The sequence below is a fragment of the Brachycentrus maculatus genome, unplaced genomic scaffold, assembly GCF_059751285.1.
Source record: "Brachycentrus maculatus isolate JH-2025_06_01 unplaced genomic scaffold, ASM5975128v1 h1tg000020l, whole genome shotgun sequence".
In the NCBI taxonomy this organism is placed as follows: Eukaryota; Metazoa; Arthropoda; class Insecta; order Trichoptera; family Brachycentridae; genus Brachycentrus; species Brachycentrus maculatus.
The window spans coordinates 374,077-393,432 of NW_028280774.1; the positions used below are offsets into that span (position 1 = coordinate 374,077).

Consider the following 19,356-nt stretch of genomic DNA (forward strand, 5'->3'; position numbering starts at 1 on the left):
CCTTGACACATCGCTCACTCCTTTCAAGAACGTCATAAATCAAAAATCGTCAATTTTCAGTTATGCATGTTTTCAGAATGCCTAGAAAATGTACTATACCCCAGAAAAAGAATCATATTTTTAACTTGATATTTACCCGCTACAGGGCAGAAAATGTTGTTTTTTTCATTTTGAAGAAAAGGTATTGTTTAATTATTTTTTTGAATAAACTAAATATTTTTCAAATGGAGAAAAAACCTTCAGGTTTCACCTAAAAATATCTGTTGCTCAGAAAAAAGTTCAATAAGTGGCTTGATATTTATTTTTAATACATTGTGTTATATTTTTAAACTTTAAAAACGGTCTCCTGAAAAATACAGTTTTTTGATTTATGACGTTCTTGAAAGGAGTGAGCGACATATATTCCTCATCATCAATATTGAGATGACAAAATATGCATACTGATTTTTTACGTTCACAGTCATTTTTTGTAGTGGAATTGTAATATTTTATTTGTTTTTTTTATTTTTGAATGCACGCGAACACAAGATATGGATATACCCGCACATTCAAATCATGGTATTTCTCATTTAGTATTCTAGTCCACTAACCGACTCACCTCGCACAATCTATCATTATCTATCTATCACTACTGCTACTACTACCATCACGCCGTTTCACCGCAGGGGTAGGCAGAGACGATGGAACGCCACACTCTTCTGTCCTGACATACCTCCTTCACATCCATACATCTAGTCATACATGCCCTCCGATTACGCAGACTTTTGACACTGCCAGATTTTAGGTTCTGATTTATCTGATCGGAAGGATGAAAGCAGAGTGAACGCTGTTGAAATGCGCTCCCTCAGGCGAATGTGTGGAAAATCATTGTATGACAGAATTAAAAACGAAGATATAAGAAAGGAATACAAGGCTGAACGAGGAATAATTGAAAAGATTTGGAAGAGTTCTTTATGGTGGTATGGACATGTGGATCGGATGGATAACGAGAGAATGACTAAGAAAATATATGTGGCGAATGTGAGAGGGAAAACAGAACGAGGACGACTGAAAAAGACTTGGCACGATCTATCTATCATTTTTTATTTCTTTATAACCCTTATCCGCACCTAATGGTGCATAGGGCACTGCATCAAATTGACGCAGTGTTATCTTGATCATTACTTACATGAAGGCAAGGTGATCACTCTTGCGCTTCAGGAACCAGTCCAGGGTAATATTAAATAAATATTACAGTGTTAAATCACTAATATTTATTTTCACCTCCCCCCCTGGGAATCGAACCCGGGACCTCCAGCACGGTAGCTAAACATGCTGACCATTACACCACGGAGGCGGACATGATCTATCTATCATACCTCACATAATCTGTAAAGCAAGCTAGATAACAGAATGCCGAACCCTCTTCTGGTGGAACGGAAGGCCTGTTGTCGACAGTCAGCAGTCCGCCTTCTCCTGAGGAGAGCAACGTGGTTTCCTCCCAGCAATGGGCAAATGCTGACAAGTACCCGATTGGCCCACACTAGATTATCCCTCCTGTTCCCAACACAGTTTAAAATAAAACACCTTTTTTAAAATGTATGTATTAAATGTTCAATCAGACACTGATTTTTTTTAGTCTAATAAGTTGTATTTTATTATTAAAAATACACATAAACATTCAACGTGACATTCGTTTGAAAATGCCATAACTCGGCTAAAAAATTGTCACAATTTTTTATTTTTATATATTTTTTTTTATTTATTTAATATATTTACATTTTTTTTATAACATAATACATTTGAATCATTTATGCATATGGAGAACTTTTATATTTTGATTCGCTGTGCCTCTCCATAAAAGAGACTGTGCTCTTGTGCTTGGAGAGGGACTTACACTCATGGTTTAATGTTATATAATAAAAGATATAATAGTCTTTTTTTTTTGTATATTTTTTCAAGACTTAAATGTATCTATGTGTTTTTTTAACATTAAAATACAGCTTAGTATTCTCAAAAAAATAGTGTTTGATTTAAATTTAATACATAAATTAAAATGTACAAATTAAATGCCAAATCTTTGAATAAATAAAAATTGAACTAAAATGAATTCAGAAGAAACAGAAATCTACTAACGATCTATAAATCTTGTACATAATAAGCAAAATAAATAATAAATGCAACTGAAAACAAATAAAAACATCCTCACACACACTCGAACGCCCTCCCACACTGTCAAACACCCTCACACACCATCAAACACCCTCACAAAACCTTAAACACCCTCACTCACCTCCAACACCCTCGCACACACTCACACCCTGATTCATGCTTCTCTTGCACTCACCTTTTGCACACAGCTCCGCCAGACGCCTGCCCGCACTGCTATGCACATATCGGCTTGCGCTTTTTAAAAAAATAAAAGAAATATTTTTGTTCTTACTATATATATTATTTAATACTACACCTAATCATAAAAGGCGAAATAGAGGGTCCACGAGGTGTGGGCAGAAGGCAGATCTCCCGGCTCCGGAATATACATATATATATATACATATATATATATATATATATATATATATATATATATATATATACAGTGGTGCCTCACACAACGAACTTAATTCGTTCCAGGAGCAAGTTCGTTATGCGAAAAGTTCGTTATGTGAAACGCGTTTTCCCATAACAATACATGTTAAAAAAAATAATTCGTTCTGTAGCATAAAATATGGTAAGATGACATAAAAAAAAGATAAATTTTTTGTTATTATTGGTTTGTCAAAATGGTGAAAATGGTGGTCTTATTGAGGCCAAACTCTTTGACGAGGTCACACTGTTTTACCCCACATTCACTCCTTCTAATTATTTCCTGTTTCATTTCAAGAGAAATCACCTTCCTGCTTTTTTTAGAACCCATCATATAAAAAAAATGTTGAGTTTATCTTAAAAGGACGACTGCCGTGATACGTGTGCGATTTAATTCGTAATGAAGAACGATTGCTGCGATACGTGCGTAAGTTAAGCGTACTACGCAGTGACTAACGAGTCTAACGACTGCCTGCGCGGGAGGATGCAATTAATCGGCAGTGATCGTAGAAGATCGGGCGACTTCGTTGTAATGATGAACGATTGCTGCGACACGTGCGTAAGTTAATCGTACTGCTCAGTGACTAACGACTGCCTGCGCGGAAGGATGCAATAAATCGGCAGTGATCGTGTGAAGTGGGCGACTTCGTTGTGTGAAGCGAAGTTCGTTGTGTGAAGCGAAGTTCGTTGTATGAATCGTGAAATGAACGAAAAGGATGTTCGTTGTGTGCAGCGTTCGCTGTGCGAGGCGTTCGTTATGCGAGGCACCACTGTATATATATATATATATATATATATATATATATATATATATATATATATATATATATATATATATATATATATATATATATATATATATATATATATATATATATATATATATATATATATATATATATATATATATATATATATATATATATATATATATATATATATATATATATATATATATATATATATATATATATATATATATATATATATATATATATATATATATATATATATATATATATATATATATATATATATATATATATATATATATATATATATATATATATATATATATATATATATATATATATATATATATATATATATATATATATATATATATATATATATATATATATATATATATATATATATACATATATATATATATATATATATATATATATATTTATATATATATATATATATATATATATATATATATATATATATATATATATATATATACATATTTATATATATATATATATATATATATATACATATTTATATATATATATATATATATATATATATATATATATATATATATATATATATATATATATATATATATATATATATATATATATATATATATATATATATATATATATATATATATATATATATATATATATATATATATATATATATATATATATATATATATATATATATATATATATATATATATATATATATATATATATATATATATATATATATATATATATATATATATATATATATATATATATATATATATATATATATATATATATATATATATATATATATATATATATATATATATATATATATATATATATATATATATATATATATATATATATATATATATATATATATATGTGTGTGTAAATTGAGTGTAAGTAATAGTTTATATTAGTGGATAGCATGCTTATTAAAGAAATAATAAAAAATAAATAAAAATGAATTGAAAATCGTGATTGATGTTGGCAGGTACAGACACTCAAAATTTTACTTAGGAATTATGTTTTCACTAAATTAAATGTAAAAATAACACCTTAGTCGAATACCCTGATATGTGAAGGGCTAAGACCCACTCAGAATGTTGTAAATTGAGTTTGCTTTGTGAAATTATCAAATATATGCAGAATGAATTGAAGATCGTGATTGATGTTGGCAGGTATCGACTCCTAGCGGTGACAACGGGGACCGGAACCCGCTCTCTGGGAGCTGCGAATCTCTGGAAAGGATAGCCCAGAGGACGAGCTTCCTGAAATCCGCCTTCGAGAGCCTCAGCGGAGCAGAGATGGAGTCCGGGAATCCGGGAGGTAACCATATGTGATTCTTGTCTCCCTCCATTGTGTAGTGGTATATAGCGCATTCGGTTACTCCTGCTGATGTGCTGTACACTAGATATTCGTTTCATTCGAACCCTTATCCGCACCCCAATGGTGCAAAGGGCACTGCATCATATAAACGCAGTGTTATCTTGATCGTTGACACACGATGGAAAGGTGATCAGTCCTCCGCTAATAGATATTACGGATAAGCAACACTTCTAGTCCTATTTATAGTCTATTACACTACGGAGGCAGATAAAATAGTAAATACATTAAAAATGTGCTGTTTTTTTTTTTAAATAAAATAAAAATAAACTTGGTGCGTTTATTGTAAACCCATCGGCATACCGGCCACCAAATTTAATTTTATTTAAAAAAAAAAATTGTTTTCTTATAGTCAAGTATTTTTTGTATTTTATATTAACACTATTATTCTAGTTCTACTTATAATACCTATACCCTTATACCCTTTACCATGAACTAAATTATATTTTATACCCACACACAGGCCATGCCTTTGTGGGATCTTTTTTTTTTATTCATTTTTATATTTTTTTAATGTAATGCAAAAGAATTTAAAAACAAAGAAAAATTTTTTTTTTTAAATCTTGGCGACTAAGAAAATTTTACGTTTGTACATCAGTCGCGGTTTAAACCACGCCTCCGCCCGTGGCGGTTTCTATTATAAAGATACTATGTGTTATATCTACAAATCAGTAAAGAAAACTTTTTGTAATGCATTATTTCTTATAATTTTTTGACGACAAAATATGATATCTGTTGTATATTTATTTTATTTATTTATTTCAAAGATACATGGATACATTTATTCTTCTTCTCCGTCTTAATCCTTATTGCTGAGGGCTGTGACCCTTGCAGAAGCAATGACTCTTCTCCAGTTATCCCTTGACTGCGCTGCACGTAGCGCTCCAACCACTGAGGTGCCTGCTGCTGCCTTAATTTGATCGGTCCATCGTGTGGGGATCTTCCTCTCCCTCTCTTTCCCTCCAGGCTACCGATCACAACTAGTCGTTCCAGGCTATCCTCGTTGCCACGCGCAACGTGTCCAAAGAACTGGAGAATCCGTCGGGTACAGATATTGGCCAGAGTCAAGCCATCCAGGCGTAGTTCCTGGCGTAGTTCCTATACATTTATAGACACATATTTATTTCAAAGATACATTTAATATATGCATTACGGCTCTTTAGGCATGGCCTGTGTTGAGCCAAAATACTAACGTGTCAATACAATTTTATTTTTTTATTTTTTATTATAATTTGTTAGTTTTTTTTAAATTATTAGATTATATACATCACATACTAGACATACAATAATAATTTACAGTATAAAGGTTTTACAATAAAATAATTACAACTGGACTTTATTGAAATCACTTTCCGCCTTTTCCCTTCCAATGCGAAGCAACCACATAGATCTGTTAGATAGATCTATTGTAAAGAGATCTGTTATATCGAGGCAATTTTCAATTTATTCAATAAAAAAATAATATATAATTGAATTGAAACATAACAAACAATATTCAAGGCGTATATATTAAAAGTAAAAGTAAGCAAGAAGACTTAAAGGTGTAGAAGAATCCCGCTTCGGAAAACTCCTTCGGACACATGGAACAGATCAATATCCAATGTGATATTGTTCAACATAGCGGTAGCTCTTCCTACAGGCATAACCATCGGCAGGTTGGTCCTGTGTATAGGAATGTGAAACAATCTATGCGGACGCTGTCTTAGGTAACTATCGGGAACATACAGACCAATGTTCCGGATAATTTCAGGATTATCCATCATACCGCGCAACAATGGATAAAAATGCGTGATTAAATACACATTCCTTCTAGTCTCTAAACTATTGTAGCCAAGCATACCCTGGAGAAACTGGGTCGGGTAGAGCCAAGGATAATAGGCAAGTGACAGTCATTTAGAATTCTGATTTTTGTCCTCCAGGCAACACGTCCATCAGCTCTCAGCATCACAAGTCCGTTCCAACTGCCGCCAAGTCGCCGCCTCGGGCCGCTCCTGTCCAGGCCCCCCCCGGGCGGGCTCCCGCGGTGCCCCCGCGCAATGCGGCCCTGATCAGCGCCGCCAAGCAGTCGCTCAACGACCCCGGCGCGCTCAACCGCAGGCAGGAGCTCACCCGCAGGATAGAAGAGACCAAGAAGCAACTGGAGAGCGTGAGGGTCTTCTTCTTCTGCCTTCACTTACTAGCTAACTATCCATCATGTTACTTCCCATCAAACCAGTCATTCTTCCACATTCATCTCCTCATAAATACCTGCCAATGAATCTTGGTCAGACGGAAGGAATATCTAATTTAACATACTCAACCTATAAAGGATTGTATTAGACTCGTGAAGTGTTTATACCAGTTGATATAATTAATTTTTTCATTCATCATTTTCTTTTGGAAAATTCGCCTTCGAAAAAACGTTATTTTCGTAAGTTGGCTATGAATGACGTCACAGAAATGATGGAGTTGTAGTTATGTTGGTGTCATTGCTAAATTATTGGCGGCTCTATTTGTTGATGTCTATGGACCACCCTCCCTCCTCATATTTGTATAACACAAATGGTAGTGCAGTGGTAAACAAACAATCCACACTACTACTATTATATCTATAATAACCATAGGCAATAAACCATATGACGTCATAAAACGTTCGATGACGGAAATTTGATGACGTATGCGAACACACATTTTTCGTTTTATTAAAATATCTAAAGTTTAAACCTTCATATCTCCCTTACTTCTTTACAGATTTAAATAAGAATGCTGATAGATGTTCCCATAACGATAGTCTTGTGATTTTTCATATGAATTTATTAGCTAATAATCACTAACTAACTAACCATCACGCCTCTTCCCCGCAGGGGTAGGCAGAGAGAATCATACGCCACACCACTCTGTCTTTGCAAACATTCTTTGCCTCTTCTACATTCATGCATCTCCTTATACATACCCGACGATTATTATGACTCCTGACCCGGCCGCTTTCAAGTATTTGACATACCTGATTGTGCCAAGTTTTCCTCGGTCGTCCTCTGCTTCTTTTTCCAACTACATTCGCCCCATAAATTTGTTTAACCGTTCTTTCTTCACTCATACGCTCCACATGTCCAAACCATCTCAACACACCTTTCTTAATTTTATCGATAAAGCTTATCTCAGCCTTACATTATTTCATCATTCGAACATCTATCAAACATCGTTTTGCCACACATTCGTCTGAGGGATCGCATTTCGACTGCATTCAGTCTGCTTTCATACATTGTGATATTTATCCATTTCTTAATTCGGAAATAGGCATGTTATACTTGGTCTTTATAATTTTTTTTTATATTATAATTTTTTTTTTCTTGTAACTCAAAATATTATTTTAAACATTTTCCGCAACTCAACCATCTAACATTAGTAAAATTAACAATGTCGCCATACTCTAATCTAATTCCAACTACATTCGCCTCATAAATTTGTTTAACTGTTCTTTCCTCACTCGTACGTTCCACACGTCCGAACCATCTCAACGATTATTCATATCGATGATTCCAGGTCGGATACCGGTCCAAGCTGAAGGCCAGCCAGTCCACCATGGACCTGAGCTACCGGAACGGCGACCGCGAGGCCGAGACGAGGCCCTCCGCCCCCCGCCAGCGCCCCCTCTCCCAGAACATCCCGTCCGCAGGCGGCCAGCGAGGCTACGCTTCAGGTGACTATTGGCCATCCGGATATTCACTTTTCTAAAGGTTGAGGGTGTCACGGACTCTCCGACGTCCAGTAACAAAACTAATCGTAGCACTTTGTGACAAAGCAGTGTCAGACTGGCGGATGATGTGTAAAAAGCAGGGTGGAATCAGAGCGAATGGTGTATAAACCTGATCCCTCACTGGTTTGAATGATTGACGCATGTCAGAATTTACCCTTCGGCTACAGGGACTTTTTGGGTTCTTTCTTTTAATCTTTCTGATCCAGAGTTACTAAATTTATGCAAAATCCATTTTTAATTCAAGTTCTACACTATTTCTTAAAATCCGTTGTGACACCATGCATTCTACATTATTTTCAAACATTGTAAAGATGCAATATGCATTGAATTTGGTGTCACAATAGATTTTCTGAAATGGTTTTGCCAAGTATGGGGAGATTTTGGAACAGGTAGATGATTTCATATATTTGGGTAGTATGTTTTCTAGGGATGGAAAGATTGATAAAGACATAGAAAGGAGAGTGAATGCTGGGAACAGAGTGAATGGTGCACTAAAATCAGTTTTAGCAAATAAAAATCTATCAGCGGAAGCTTAACTGGCAGTACACAATGGAGTTTTGGTTCCAACCCTTATGTATGGAAGCGAAGCATGGAGTTGGCAAAAGAAGGATGAAAGCAGACTGAATGCAGTCGAAATGCGAGCCCTCAGACGAATGTGTGGCAAAACGATGTTTGATACATGTTCGAATGATGAAATAAGGAAAGAATGTAAGGCTGAGATAAGCATTATTGATAAAATTAAGAAAGGTGTGTTGAGATGGTTTGGACATGTGGAGCGTATGAGTGAAGAAAGAACGGTTAAACAAATTTATGGGGCGAATGTAGTTGGAAAAAGAAGCAGAGGACGACCGAGGAAAACTTGGCACAATCAGGTATGTCAAATACTTGAAAGCGGCCGGGTCAGGAGTCGTAATAATCTTCGGGTATGTATGAGGAGATACATGAATGTACAAGAAGCAAAGAATGTTTGCAAAGACAGAGTGGTGTGGCGTTCGATTCTCTCTGGCTAACCCTATATTAGTATGTGAGGTCCGAATCCTGGATTATAATCACACACATGAGATATTATTATAAAATATTCCATATTCTTCTTCATCTTTGATGAGATGTTTAAAAAAGATATGAAAATAACTCCTGTAATTGGAGATAATCCAGATTTTGTATTTGGACACACTCAAAATGATGTAATATAATTTATTTGGAAAAGCTTGTGGGTATTTTTTTTTTATATTTGAGTGAAGAAAGAGCAGTAATACTAATTTATTAGGTGAATGAGGTTGGTAATAGAGGAAAACTTGGCATTATCAGGTATTTCAAATACTTGGGAGTGGTCAGGTCAGGAGTCGGAAGAAACGGTGGGTATGTATGAGGAGATGCATGGATGTTAAGAAGTCGAAGAATGTTTTTCTGAGACAGAGCAGTTCTGTGCCCTCTGCCCACCCCTGCGGGCAGCGGTGTGATGGTTGGCCAGTTAGTTTAGCGGTTTATTGGATTTGTTTGTGGTCGCAGACACTGCTTATGTTGTAAGCACGTTTATGCACCGCTTTATGCAAAATAATTTTAATGAAGAATCTGTCCTTTTCACTAAATCATTAAACCTCTCAAATCAAAACATTAAACCTCTCAAATGGAAGCATCAAACCTATCAAATGGAAACATTAAACCTCTCAAATGAAAGCATGAAACCTCTCAAATGAAAGCACTAAACCTCTCTAATGAAAGCATTAAATGTCTCTAATGAAAGCATTAAACCTCTCTAATGAAAACATTGAACCTCTCAAATTAAAACATTCAATTACTCAAAATATTGAATCTCCTTCATTGGAGAGTTTTGAACAATTCCTAGAATATGAATATGCATGTGTGATTAGTGTACTCGTTTGTTGACTAACTGTGGTTTTGGGTTTTTCTTCCCAGAAAATCCGACTAACCCTCCCCAAGCATCCACTAACAATAACAGATACAACCGAAATCAGTCTTACAACTTTCAAAGCAACCAAAACCAAGAGTCCTTTTACGATAGCTTGACCGCGGACGTGAATCAAAACCAAAAACCAGCGGTCAGTGATTACGAAACCAAGTTTAAAAACCCGTACGATATCCCCGCAAATTTAAACCACAGACATTACGCCTTGAAACTGGACGACCTCAACTATACGGCTTCGGAATTCATCCGCAAAAGGCACGAACAATTCCAGAAGAATTATAAAGACAAACCGGGAAAGACGGATTGTCCCCGGAGGACGGTTGATGCGCTTAGTAAGGATACTCCCAAAGCCGGCAGAGGTCACGCGTTCACGGTAGATCTAGGTGACGATAAAAAGCCCGGAAAAGTATTCGATCGCCTGTTCCCCAAAGCCAACAAACCCGCCCAAAATAGAAACTTCACCCTTCAACTCGACACTCAAAACAACCTCAAGGTCCCGGAGAGGAGCCAGAACCCTTCCAAGAGCCTCAAATCCAGGAGTATCTTAAAAAATTACAAATCCTGCCCTGTTTCCCCCGTCAGCGAGGAGTGCAAGTGGGGCGACTCGCTCGGGGCGGGCCTGGACAGCGACGCCGGCGCCAGGACCGCCATCCCGAGAAGCCAGACGGTCAGGGACGTGAGGAAGAGGAATTCAATGAGCTACTTTGTGGACATGGACACCGATTCGCACCTGATGAAAGACAACGGCAAGAGTTTGGTGGATTCTATCCAGAGCGACACGGAGAAGATGATTGCGGAGATCACCAGGAAGTACGGAGATCTGGACGACTATGAGCCGAGAAGTGGTACTTCTGATTACAGAGTCGATGAGAAAACATTCGACAAATTCGGAAAGGTGGCTGAAATTACGCCCGCCTTACCGCCTCTGGAAAACGATGATGGGAATTTTTCCTCTGATTCTCTGGAAGACTGCAGCTTGAGCCAAGAAGCTACTAAGAACAAGGTGTTCACTAAAAGGGTATGCAAAAAACACGACAAGAACAATCCCCTATGGTCGGTTGCCCGCCGATGTGTTTCTGACTACGAGATATATGCGGGACATGACGGGAATGCTAATCCCGTGTCTCCGAGCCATTACATCGCCCAGATGGATGCCTACATAGATAGGAATAACAAAAGCTTCACTCTTCCTAAGAACATGCCGTCTAATTTGGAAGAGTACGCGGACGCGTACTATACGAGCGTGAGCCAAGAGCGCTTGAACAACAACAACGCTCAGAGATGTTACAGCGCCTTGACCAAAAGATGCGTCACCAGATCTGACGAATCTATATTAAGTGACGAAAATTCAAACTGCTCCGGGGTGTCCAATGAAATCTTCATGAAGTACGGCGATCAGAACGCCTTTTCGCAGAGAAAGATAACGGATAAACCTTTCGTGGACAATTCGCAGAATTGCTCGTTCGAAAACCTCTGCTACGAAACGGAGGCGGCGTACTTGGAGAAGCATCGTCACAGCAGCGCCAGTTTCTTCCTCAGCCGGAGGCAGTTTGCCAAGGCCGGCGGGAGTCAGGAGTCTGTGCTATCTGACGATATTCCGCAGTCTGACAGCGACAACCAGCTGATGTCCAAGACGAATTGTAATTCCCTCGAGAGTATCCTGTCGGACGATTCGGACTACACGAAGAGTGCGCCTCTGGAAATGCTGTCAGAGCACCGGAAGCATATCAGGAAGCCGGAATTGGCTTCCGGCAATCCGGCGGGAGTGTGCATACCTAGATCGGGCCGGAGCTGCTACGAGTTTGACGGCGCTTCGAAGAGCTACGGATCTAGTCCGAACAACAACACGCCTCTGGGAATCTATATGTACTATACGGGCGCCTTCCGGCAGCCTGAAGGTACTGGATTTGGTCCTAGACCCGTTGTTATGGCCTCGCAACGTTCCACTAATGTGACTTCCGGCTTCGACATCCCCCAGGGAGATGTATCGCGCGAGTCCGTGACCAGATCTGTGAGCTTGCAAGACACGACAGCCAACAGAAGGAGAAACATCGCGTACTATTTTGACGGCAAGGAAATCAAGGAGTACGGACAGCCGACTTCCGAAATCAAACGCAGCGACGAAATACCAAGCATGAAAAGTAAGAACGAAGAGTACAAGAGCAATCAGAGAAAGTCTCTGTCCACAGATTGCGAGGATAAGTATAAATATGTCTGTTCCGTCGAGGGCATGGACACCGGCCGCGTCACTAAGTCCAGAAGCTGCAGTTTCGAGGTCGCCATGGGCCCGGCCGTCCCCGCCAAACCTGTACCGAAGAGAATCGCGGAGAAGTCTCACGTGCAGAAGAACTTGGAGAAGTTCGAGAGCCAGATACGGAAGCACGCCCAGAGCAAGGTGGACAAGACCCGGAACGACAGGAGGGCCGACGGCGCCCACCGCAAGCCCGCCGGGGAGACCATCGCCACCAAAAGCCTGGAGAGAAATTCGGGACTGGAGAGGAAAAATATCCACGGGAAACCAGTCCCGGACTTCGTTCCGCACAAGCCGCCCAAACCCGTCAAGAGGACTTCGTCCGTGAAGCTCACAAACCGAAACAGGGTGAAGAGCTGCGCGGACAAGTACCCTAACTTAGATTCCGGTCTCGGCGCAAATGTCAGGGCCAAAATAGACGGACTTCAACCCAAGAATTGGAACGCGGGGAAAAAGGTTTTAAACAACGGCGATTCTGATGAAAAGAGTTTCGAGGTTTACGTAGCGGAGAAAGAAGCGTCGGACAATAGGTCTGGGATACAGCCGGACAGCTTGGAGTATCCGGACCCCAGAACATCCGACAGGGCTTCGGACTTCAGTTTAGATTCTCTGGACAACGTTCTGGACGATGGATCTCACCATTGCTTCGCTAAAGACTCGTTGAATCTCGACAGCTACGCGGACGCTCCTAAGTTTGGCTCCAGCGGCAGCAACCTGGCGGCCAACAACCATCCCAAAACCGGTGTCTCCGATAAAAACATGCCTTTCTTAAAAACCTCCCCTAAAGACGGAGAAATCCCTACGCGAAGCGACGCCGTTCCGTCGGCTCCCATCGTCCGGCCGGAAGACATCGACATGTACAAAGACATCGAAAGAAAGATAGACATACTCAACAAGCTCGTGGAACTGGAGGAGAGAAAGATACTTCAAGAAAAGTACTTGAAAGAGTGGCGCATGCGGCCTCTCAAAGCCAACTTCAGCGACGGCAAAGGAACCGTCAAAATATTGTCCAGAAACTTCGAGAAGCTCGCCTCCAAACACGGAGCTCACGGCACGCTCGTCGCTTCCGACTTCTTCAGCTTGACGTACGACGATTTCGAATCCGATAAAGAGGACAACAGCGTCAAATCGGCAATCAAACGGAACTTGAGCCTACCGGACGTTCTGGACACCGACAATTTCAATTTAGCCTCGCCCAATTCAACCCTCGATTGTGACACCCCAGACCCGAATCGGGAATCAAATTCCAGGGCCGATCGAGACTTCGAAACCGTCGGCTTCTGCCGCGTACAAACAGACTCCGAAAAGACTGCCGTAATTTTAAACAATGCAAAATCAAACGACAAGGATGCAACGAAATGCGCAGACAAAATGAAAGACTTGAAACAGCGGGTTTACAACATCACGGTGATACCTAAGACAGATATACATATAGACAGCGAGAACTACGAATCTTCCACGACAAGTTCCAGCTGTGCGAACTCGCCCAAGCGGCTATTTTATGCGTCCAAACTCAGACCGAAAACCTCTAAAATATCCAGTCTATTTCGCAACAAATTTGACCGCGGCAGACTCTCATCCGCGCTCTGCGAATCCAACGAGTCTGACTCGATCCCCGTCGCGTCAGCTGCCTTCGCAAAGGTCGGCGGATCCGGACCTGGAACGAACGGAGCTCCACCTAGAAAGCTGTCTCCGCAACAGCCGGTTCTGCCACTGAGGATAGGAAGCGTTCAAGGTTGGAATATGGCGACACAGCCGCATGCCGCATGTACAGAGCCGCACATCACATGCGTGTGTAGAAGACCGTCTTAATTGTTAGAATGCTCCGTCGCTTATTTTTATAATTGCCTTTTTTTATCGTTTCGTTCTACGTGTATTATTTCAAATAATTTCATAGTCATGTTTTATTTAATTTTTTTCTTTTGGCTGTTGTAAAATGTAACAAAGACTCTAGGTTCGTAAAGAGCAAACGCATATTGTACCGTCGTCTTTCGGGCAAAATTTACCAATTAACAAGTTCTTTCTAGTTTGTTTTTTCTTACGAACTACATAAGGTGGCCATTTCATTTTGTAATCAGTAACTTTTGCCCGATTCAACACTGTATTTTTCTGTTCACATACTTATTTTTATTAATAAAACTCACTTATGCATGAATACAAGGTAATTTAATAAAATATGTGTTGACCGCCCTACCCATATGATATCGCTCACCCCTTTCAACAAGGTCATATATCAAAAATTGATAATTTTCATTTGTCCATGTTTTCGGAATGCCCAGAAAACGTACTATATCCCAGCAAAAGCGGCATATTTCTAACTTAATATTTACCGGCTACAAGGCTGAAAGTGTTGTTTTTGCATTTTGAAGAAAAAGTATTAAAAGATTTATACTATCCACTGACACTTGGTGATGGAATTGCATTTTTAATTTATTATTAGATTAAAACCAACATTTTTAGCTTTTCCACTTTTTTTATTTGACCAGCGACCGGGTTTCGTCGCTACCGACATCATCAGACTGGTGAGAGGCTATACAAATTGTTATGTTATATATAAAAGAAGGCAGGAGTTGATAACCATGATTTGATATAATAATAAAAAAAATAAAAATAAAATTATATCAAATCATGGTTATCAACTCCTGCCTTCTTTTATATATAACATAACAATTTGTATAGCCTCTCACCAGTCTGATGATGTCGGTAACGACGAAACCCGGTCGCTGGTCAAATAAAAAAAGTGGAAAAGCTAAAAATATTGGTTTTAATCTAATAATAATAAAAAAGAAAAAGTATTGTTTAATTATTTTTTTAAATATACTAAATATTTTTCAAATGGAGAAAAAACCTTCAGGTTTTACCTAAAAAGATCTCTGTTGCACAGTAAAAAGTTCAATAAGTGGCTAGATATTTATTTTTAATACATTTTACTATATTTTTAAACTTTAAAAACGATGTCCTGAAAAATCATGTTTTTTTATATATGACGTTGTTGAAAGGAGTGAGCAATATGTGATATATCTGTTATATTATCGCCCGAATGCAACCAGCCGTATTTTGTACGTTCAGGTACAAAAAAGTATAATTCTCCCAAGGTCGCCATCTCAAAATTCCACCTTGTAGGGTCTTGGCTTGCAAAATTGTTTTTAAAAAAATGTTTCTTACTTAAATTGAATTCTGTATTGTTATTAAAAAATCTATCGAAAAACAATACGAGGATTTTTTACCTATTTTATTGATAATATCCCAAAGGTAGGGCGGTTAATATACTGTGGTGTGGTTTATACAATTTTAATATTTATTCAATACTGTGTTTAATTTTACAAATGGACCATCTGCTTTTTGTCACAAAACAGGGCAAAACAGCCATCACTCCTTTTAACATTAAAAAAAATTCAAAACCAGTTTGCAGATGGTCCTTTGTACATTTTTTGTTCTTGTTGTAATATTTTGAAGCATGCATATTTTTAGTAGAGTATTTTTAGCAGAGTGATTTTGATACAAGCTTTATACTATATAAAATACATAACATATATATATATATATACACACACATATATATATATATATATATATATATATATATATATATATATATATATATATATATATATGAGGACCACTACGGAGGTACGCCTCCGTAGTGTAATGGTCAGCACGCTCGGCTACCGTTCTGGAGGTCCCGGGCTCGATTCCCAAGGGGGGTAAAATAAATATAAGTGATTTTTTCACTGTAATATTTATTCCATATTACCATGGACTGGTACATGAAGCGGAGGGCTGATCACCTTTCCTTCATGTGTAATCGATCGAGATAACACTGCGTTATTATATGAAACAGTGCCCTATGCACCATTGGGTGCCGATAAGGGTTTTATTATTATTATATTGTTTTATTATTTAATTTATTTATTACTAGCTCTATTACTATTCTATATTTTACTATGTGGCTCAGTCTGGTCAAATGGAAAAGAAAGAAAATACATAACACACATTTTTGCGTTTTGTTTCACGATGCGAGTGAATCAATGAAAATGTTCAAAAATATATGCGTATTAAAATACGATTTTGTGTCTATATTTCAAGGCAATCACTGTATTTCTTTTTGAAGTTTTGAACAAATGAATACTTTGATCACTTTTCGTTTGTGTATCTAACGATCAAGATAACACAGTTTCTGAGTTCTAGTTTTTTTTTATAAAGTTTTATTATATGTGCCACAAAATATCTGCAAAAAACGTTCAAAAAATCAATATTTTGTATTATATCTCCTTTTAGATGTAGCAGGAATAATGGGAAAAAATAGTGCATTGTTGGGTACAATATATCCTAAATTAAACAAGGTTTACTGGATTGTATTCTACATTTATTTTTTAAAAAAAAACCCTTATCCGCACCCAATGGTGCATAGGGCACTGCGTCATATAAACGCAGTGTTATCTTGATCGTTTACACATGAAGGAAAGGTGATCAACCTTCCGCTTCAAGGACCAATCCAGGGTAATATCGAATAAATATTACAGTGAAAAAATAACTTATATTTATTTTACCCCCCTTGGGAGTCGAACCCGGGACCTCCAGAACGGTAGCCGAGCGTGCTGACCATTACACTACGGAGGCGGACATTTATTTATGTATATTTTAATACATGACGCGTATCGTCTTATCAAGACATTATCAAACACATATTAATAAGACGAAGCGCGTAACGTATTAACATATACATAAATAAATGTAGAATTCAATCCAATTAACCTTGTTTAATTTTCGATATATTACCCAACAATTCAATAAATAAATTTGTCCACCTCAGTAGTGTGATGGTCTGCACACTCGGCTACCGTGCTGGAGGTTACATCTATTTTCACCCCCCTCTGGGAATCGAACCTGGGACTTCCAGCACGGTAGCTAAACACCGTTACACCACGGAGGCAGACAAGTTTGTATGGTCGGGAAGAAAACGTTCGTAATTTTTATGTTAGGTTATGTAGGCTAGGTAAGGTTAGGTTAGGTTAGGTTAGGTTACCTGATGTTGAGGCCCTGGCGGACGTCCACGCCCAACAATTCAATATGGAATTCTACCAACAGTCACAATAAATAAAAAAGTGCGGCCAATTTCCACCAAAATATAAATAATTTAGCTAAATTTCACGTCACAATCACTCTGCTAAAAAAATTCTACATTTTATAGGCTCTATGGCAAATAGACGCATAGACGTAGATTTTTTTAAATATAATTTTGCTAAATGTATTTTATTTTCTTTTTCTTTCCATTATCCGCTCCCCGTTAACACCACGCAATAACATCCCTTAAATCCGGCGACGATCCACGTATGTGTGTGCACGTGTGTGTGCGTGCAGGCGCGAGAAATCGCCTGGCGCCCAACGACTTTAGCTCGCTTATTGATGAAGACGGGTCGGGCCTCCGACGGGCGATATCGCTCTCCGATCTGGCCTTCAAGCCAAGAACGAACATAGGTTTGTATGATCAAAACTAATACCGCATCTTACAGACTATGAGACGGGATTAAAACGGCCACGGTGACATTACACAGCCCTGTTTTACACCTTAAGAGATTTATGAATTAAATTTTAAATTGAACACTGATTTTTTGAGTCTACTAAGTTGTATTTTATTGTTAAAAGATCACAAAACTTAATATTGTGACAGTTGTTTTGCCAAGTTATGACAATTTCAAACGAATGTGAAGATCAAATGCACTGACGGTCCTTATGTAGCCATACAGTTCTAGGTACTTAGGTAATAGGTTTAGCACGCAATACTTTACGGGAGACAACAATAGTTCATGGGGCATGCAGGTATGTATACTTATACATATTCATTGTATGTAGAGAGCGGGAGACGCTTATAAGCGTTCTTTTTGCTTACTTTAGGTAGAGCGCGAGAGACGCCTGCAAACATTGTACAGATGGGAATTGGGTGTTGCGGCTACTTGTGATTAGTATACTGAGGGTCGGGCGGCAGGCAGCCAGAGTATAATTAGGGTCCTTTTCCATACTGTCGGTAGAGAGCGGGAGACGCTTGCGAGCGTTCTATTTGCTTACTTTAGGTAGAGCGCGAGAGACGCCTGCAAACATTGTACAGATGGGAATTGGGTGTTGCGGCTACTTGTGATTAGTATACTGAGGGTCGGGCGGCAGACTGCCAGAGTATAATTAGGGTCCTTTTCCATACTGTCGGTAGAGAGCGGGAGACGCTTGCGAGCGTTCTATTTGCTTACTTTAGGTAGAGCGCGAGAGACGCCTGCAAACATTGTACAGATGGGAATTGGGTGTTGCGGCTACTTGTGATTAGTATACTGAGGGTCGGGCGGCAGACAGCCAGAGTATAATTAGGGTCCTTTTCCATACTGTCGGTAGAGAGCGGGAGACGCTTGCGAGCGTTCTATTTGCTTACTTTAGGTAGAGCGCGAGAGACGCCTGCAAACATTGTACAGATGGGAATTGGGTGTTGCGGCTACTTGTGATTAGTATACTGAGAGTCGGGCGGCAGACTGCCAGAGTATAATTAGGGTCCTTTTCCATACTGTCGGTAGAGAGCGGGAGACGCTTGCGAGCGTTCTATTTGCTTACTTTAGGTAGAGCGCGAGAGACGCCTGCAAACATTGTACAGATGGGAATTGGGTGTTGCGGCTACTTGTGATTAGTATACTGAGGGTCGGGCGGCAGACTGCCAGAGTATAATTAGGGTCCT

The 19,356-nt window shown here is 38.6% G+C and overlaps 1 protein-coding gene across 1 annotated transcript in view; it reads left to right on the plus strand.

Annotated features, from left to right (window-relative positions):
- LOC148313106 (uncharacterized) overlaps nucleotides 1-19,356 on the plus strand; it is a 206,770-nt gene that overhangs the window by 177,190 nt on the left and 10,224 nt on the right. The window contains exons 23-28 of the mRNA XM_088267889.1: nucleotides 4,523-4,670; nucleotides 6,647-6,873; nucleotides 8,250-8,406; nucleotides 10,381-14,446; nucleotides 17,633-17,637; nucleotides 18,003-18,119. Of these exons, the coding sequence (XP_088124015.1) occupies nucleotides 4,523-4,670; nucleotides 6,647-6,873; nucleotides 8,250-8,406; nucleotides 10,381-14,446; nucleotides 17,633-17,637; nucleotides 18,003-18,119 (4,720 nt within the window). The remainder of the gene's footprint in view (nucleotides 1-4,522; nucleotides 4,671-6,646; nucleotides 6,874-8,249; nucleotides 8,407-10,380; nucleotides 14,447-17,632; nucleotides 17,638-18,002; nucleotides 18,120-19,356) is intronic.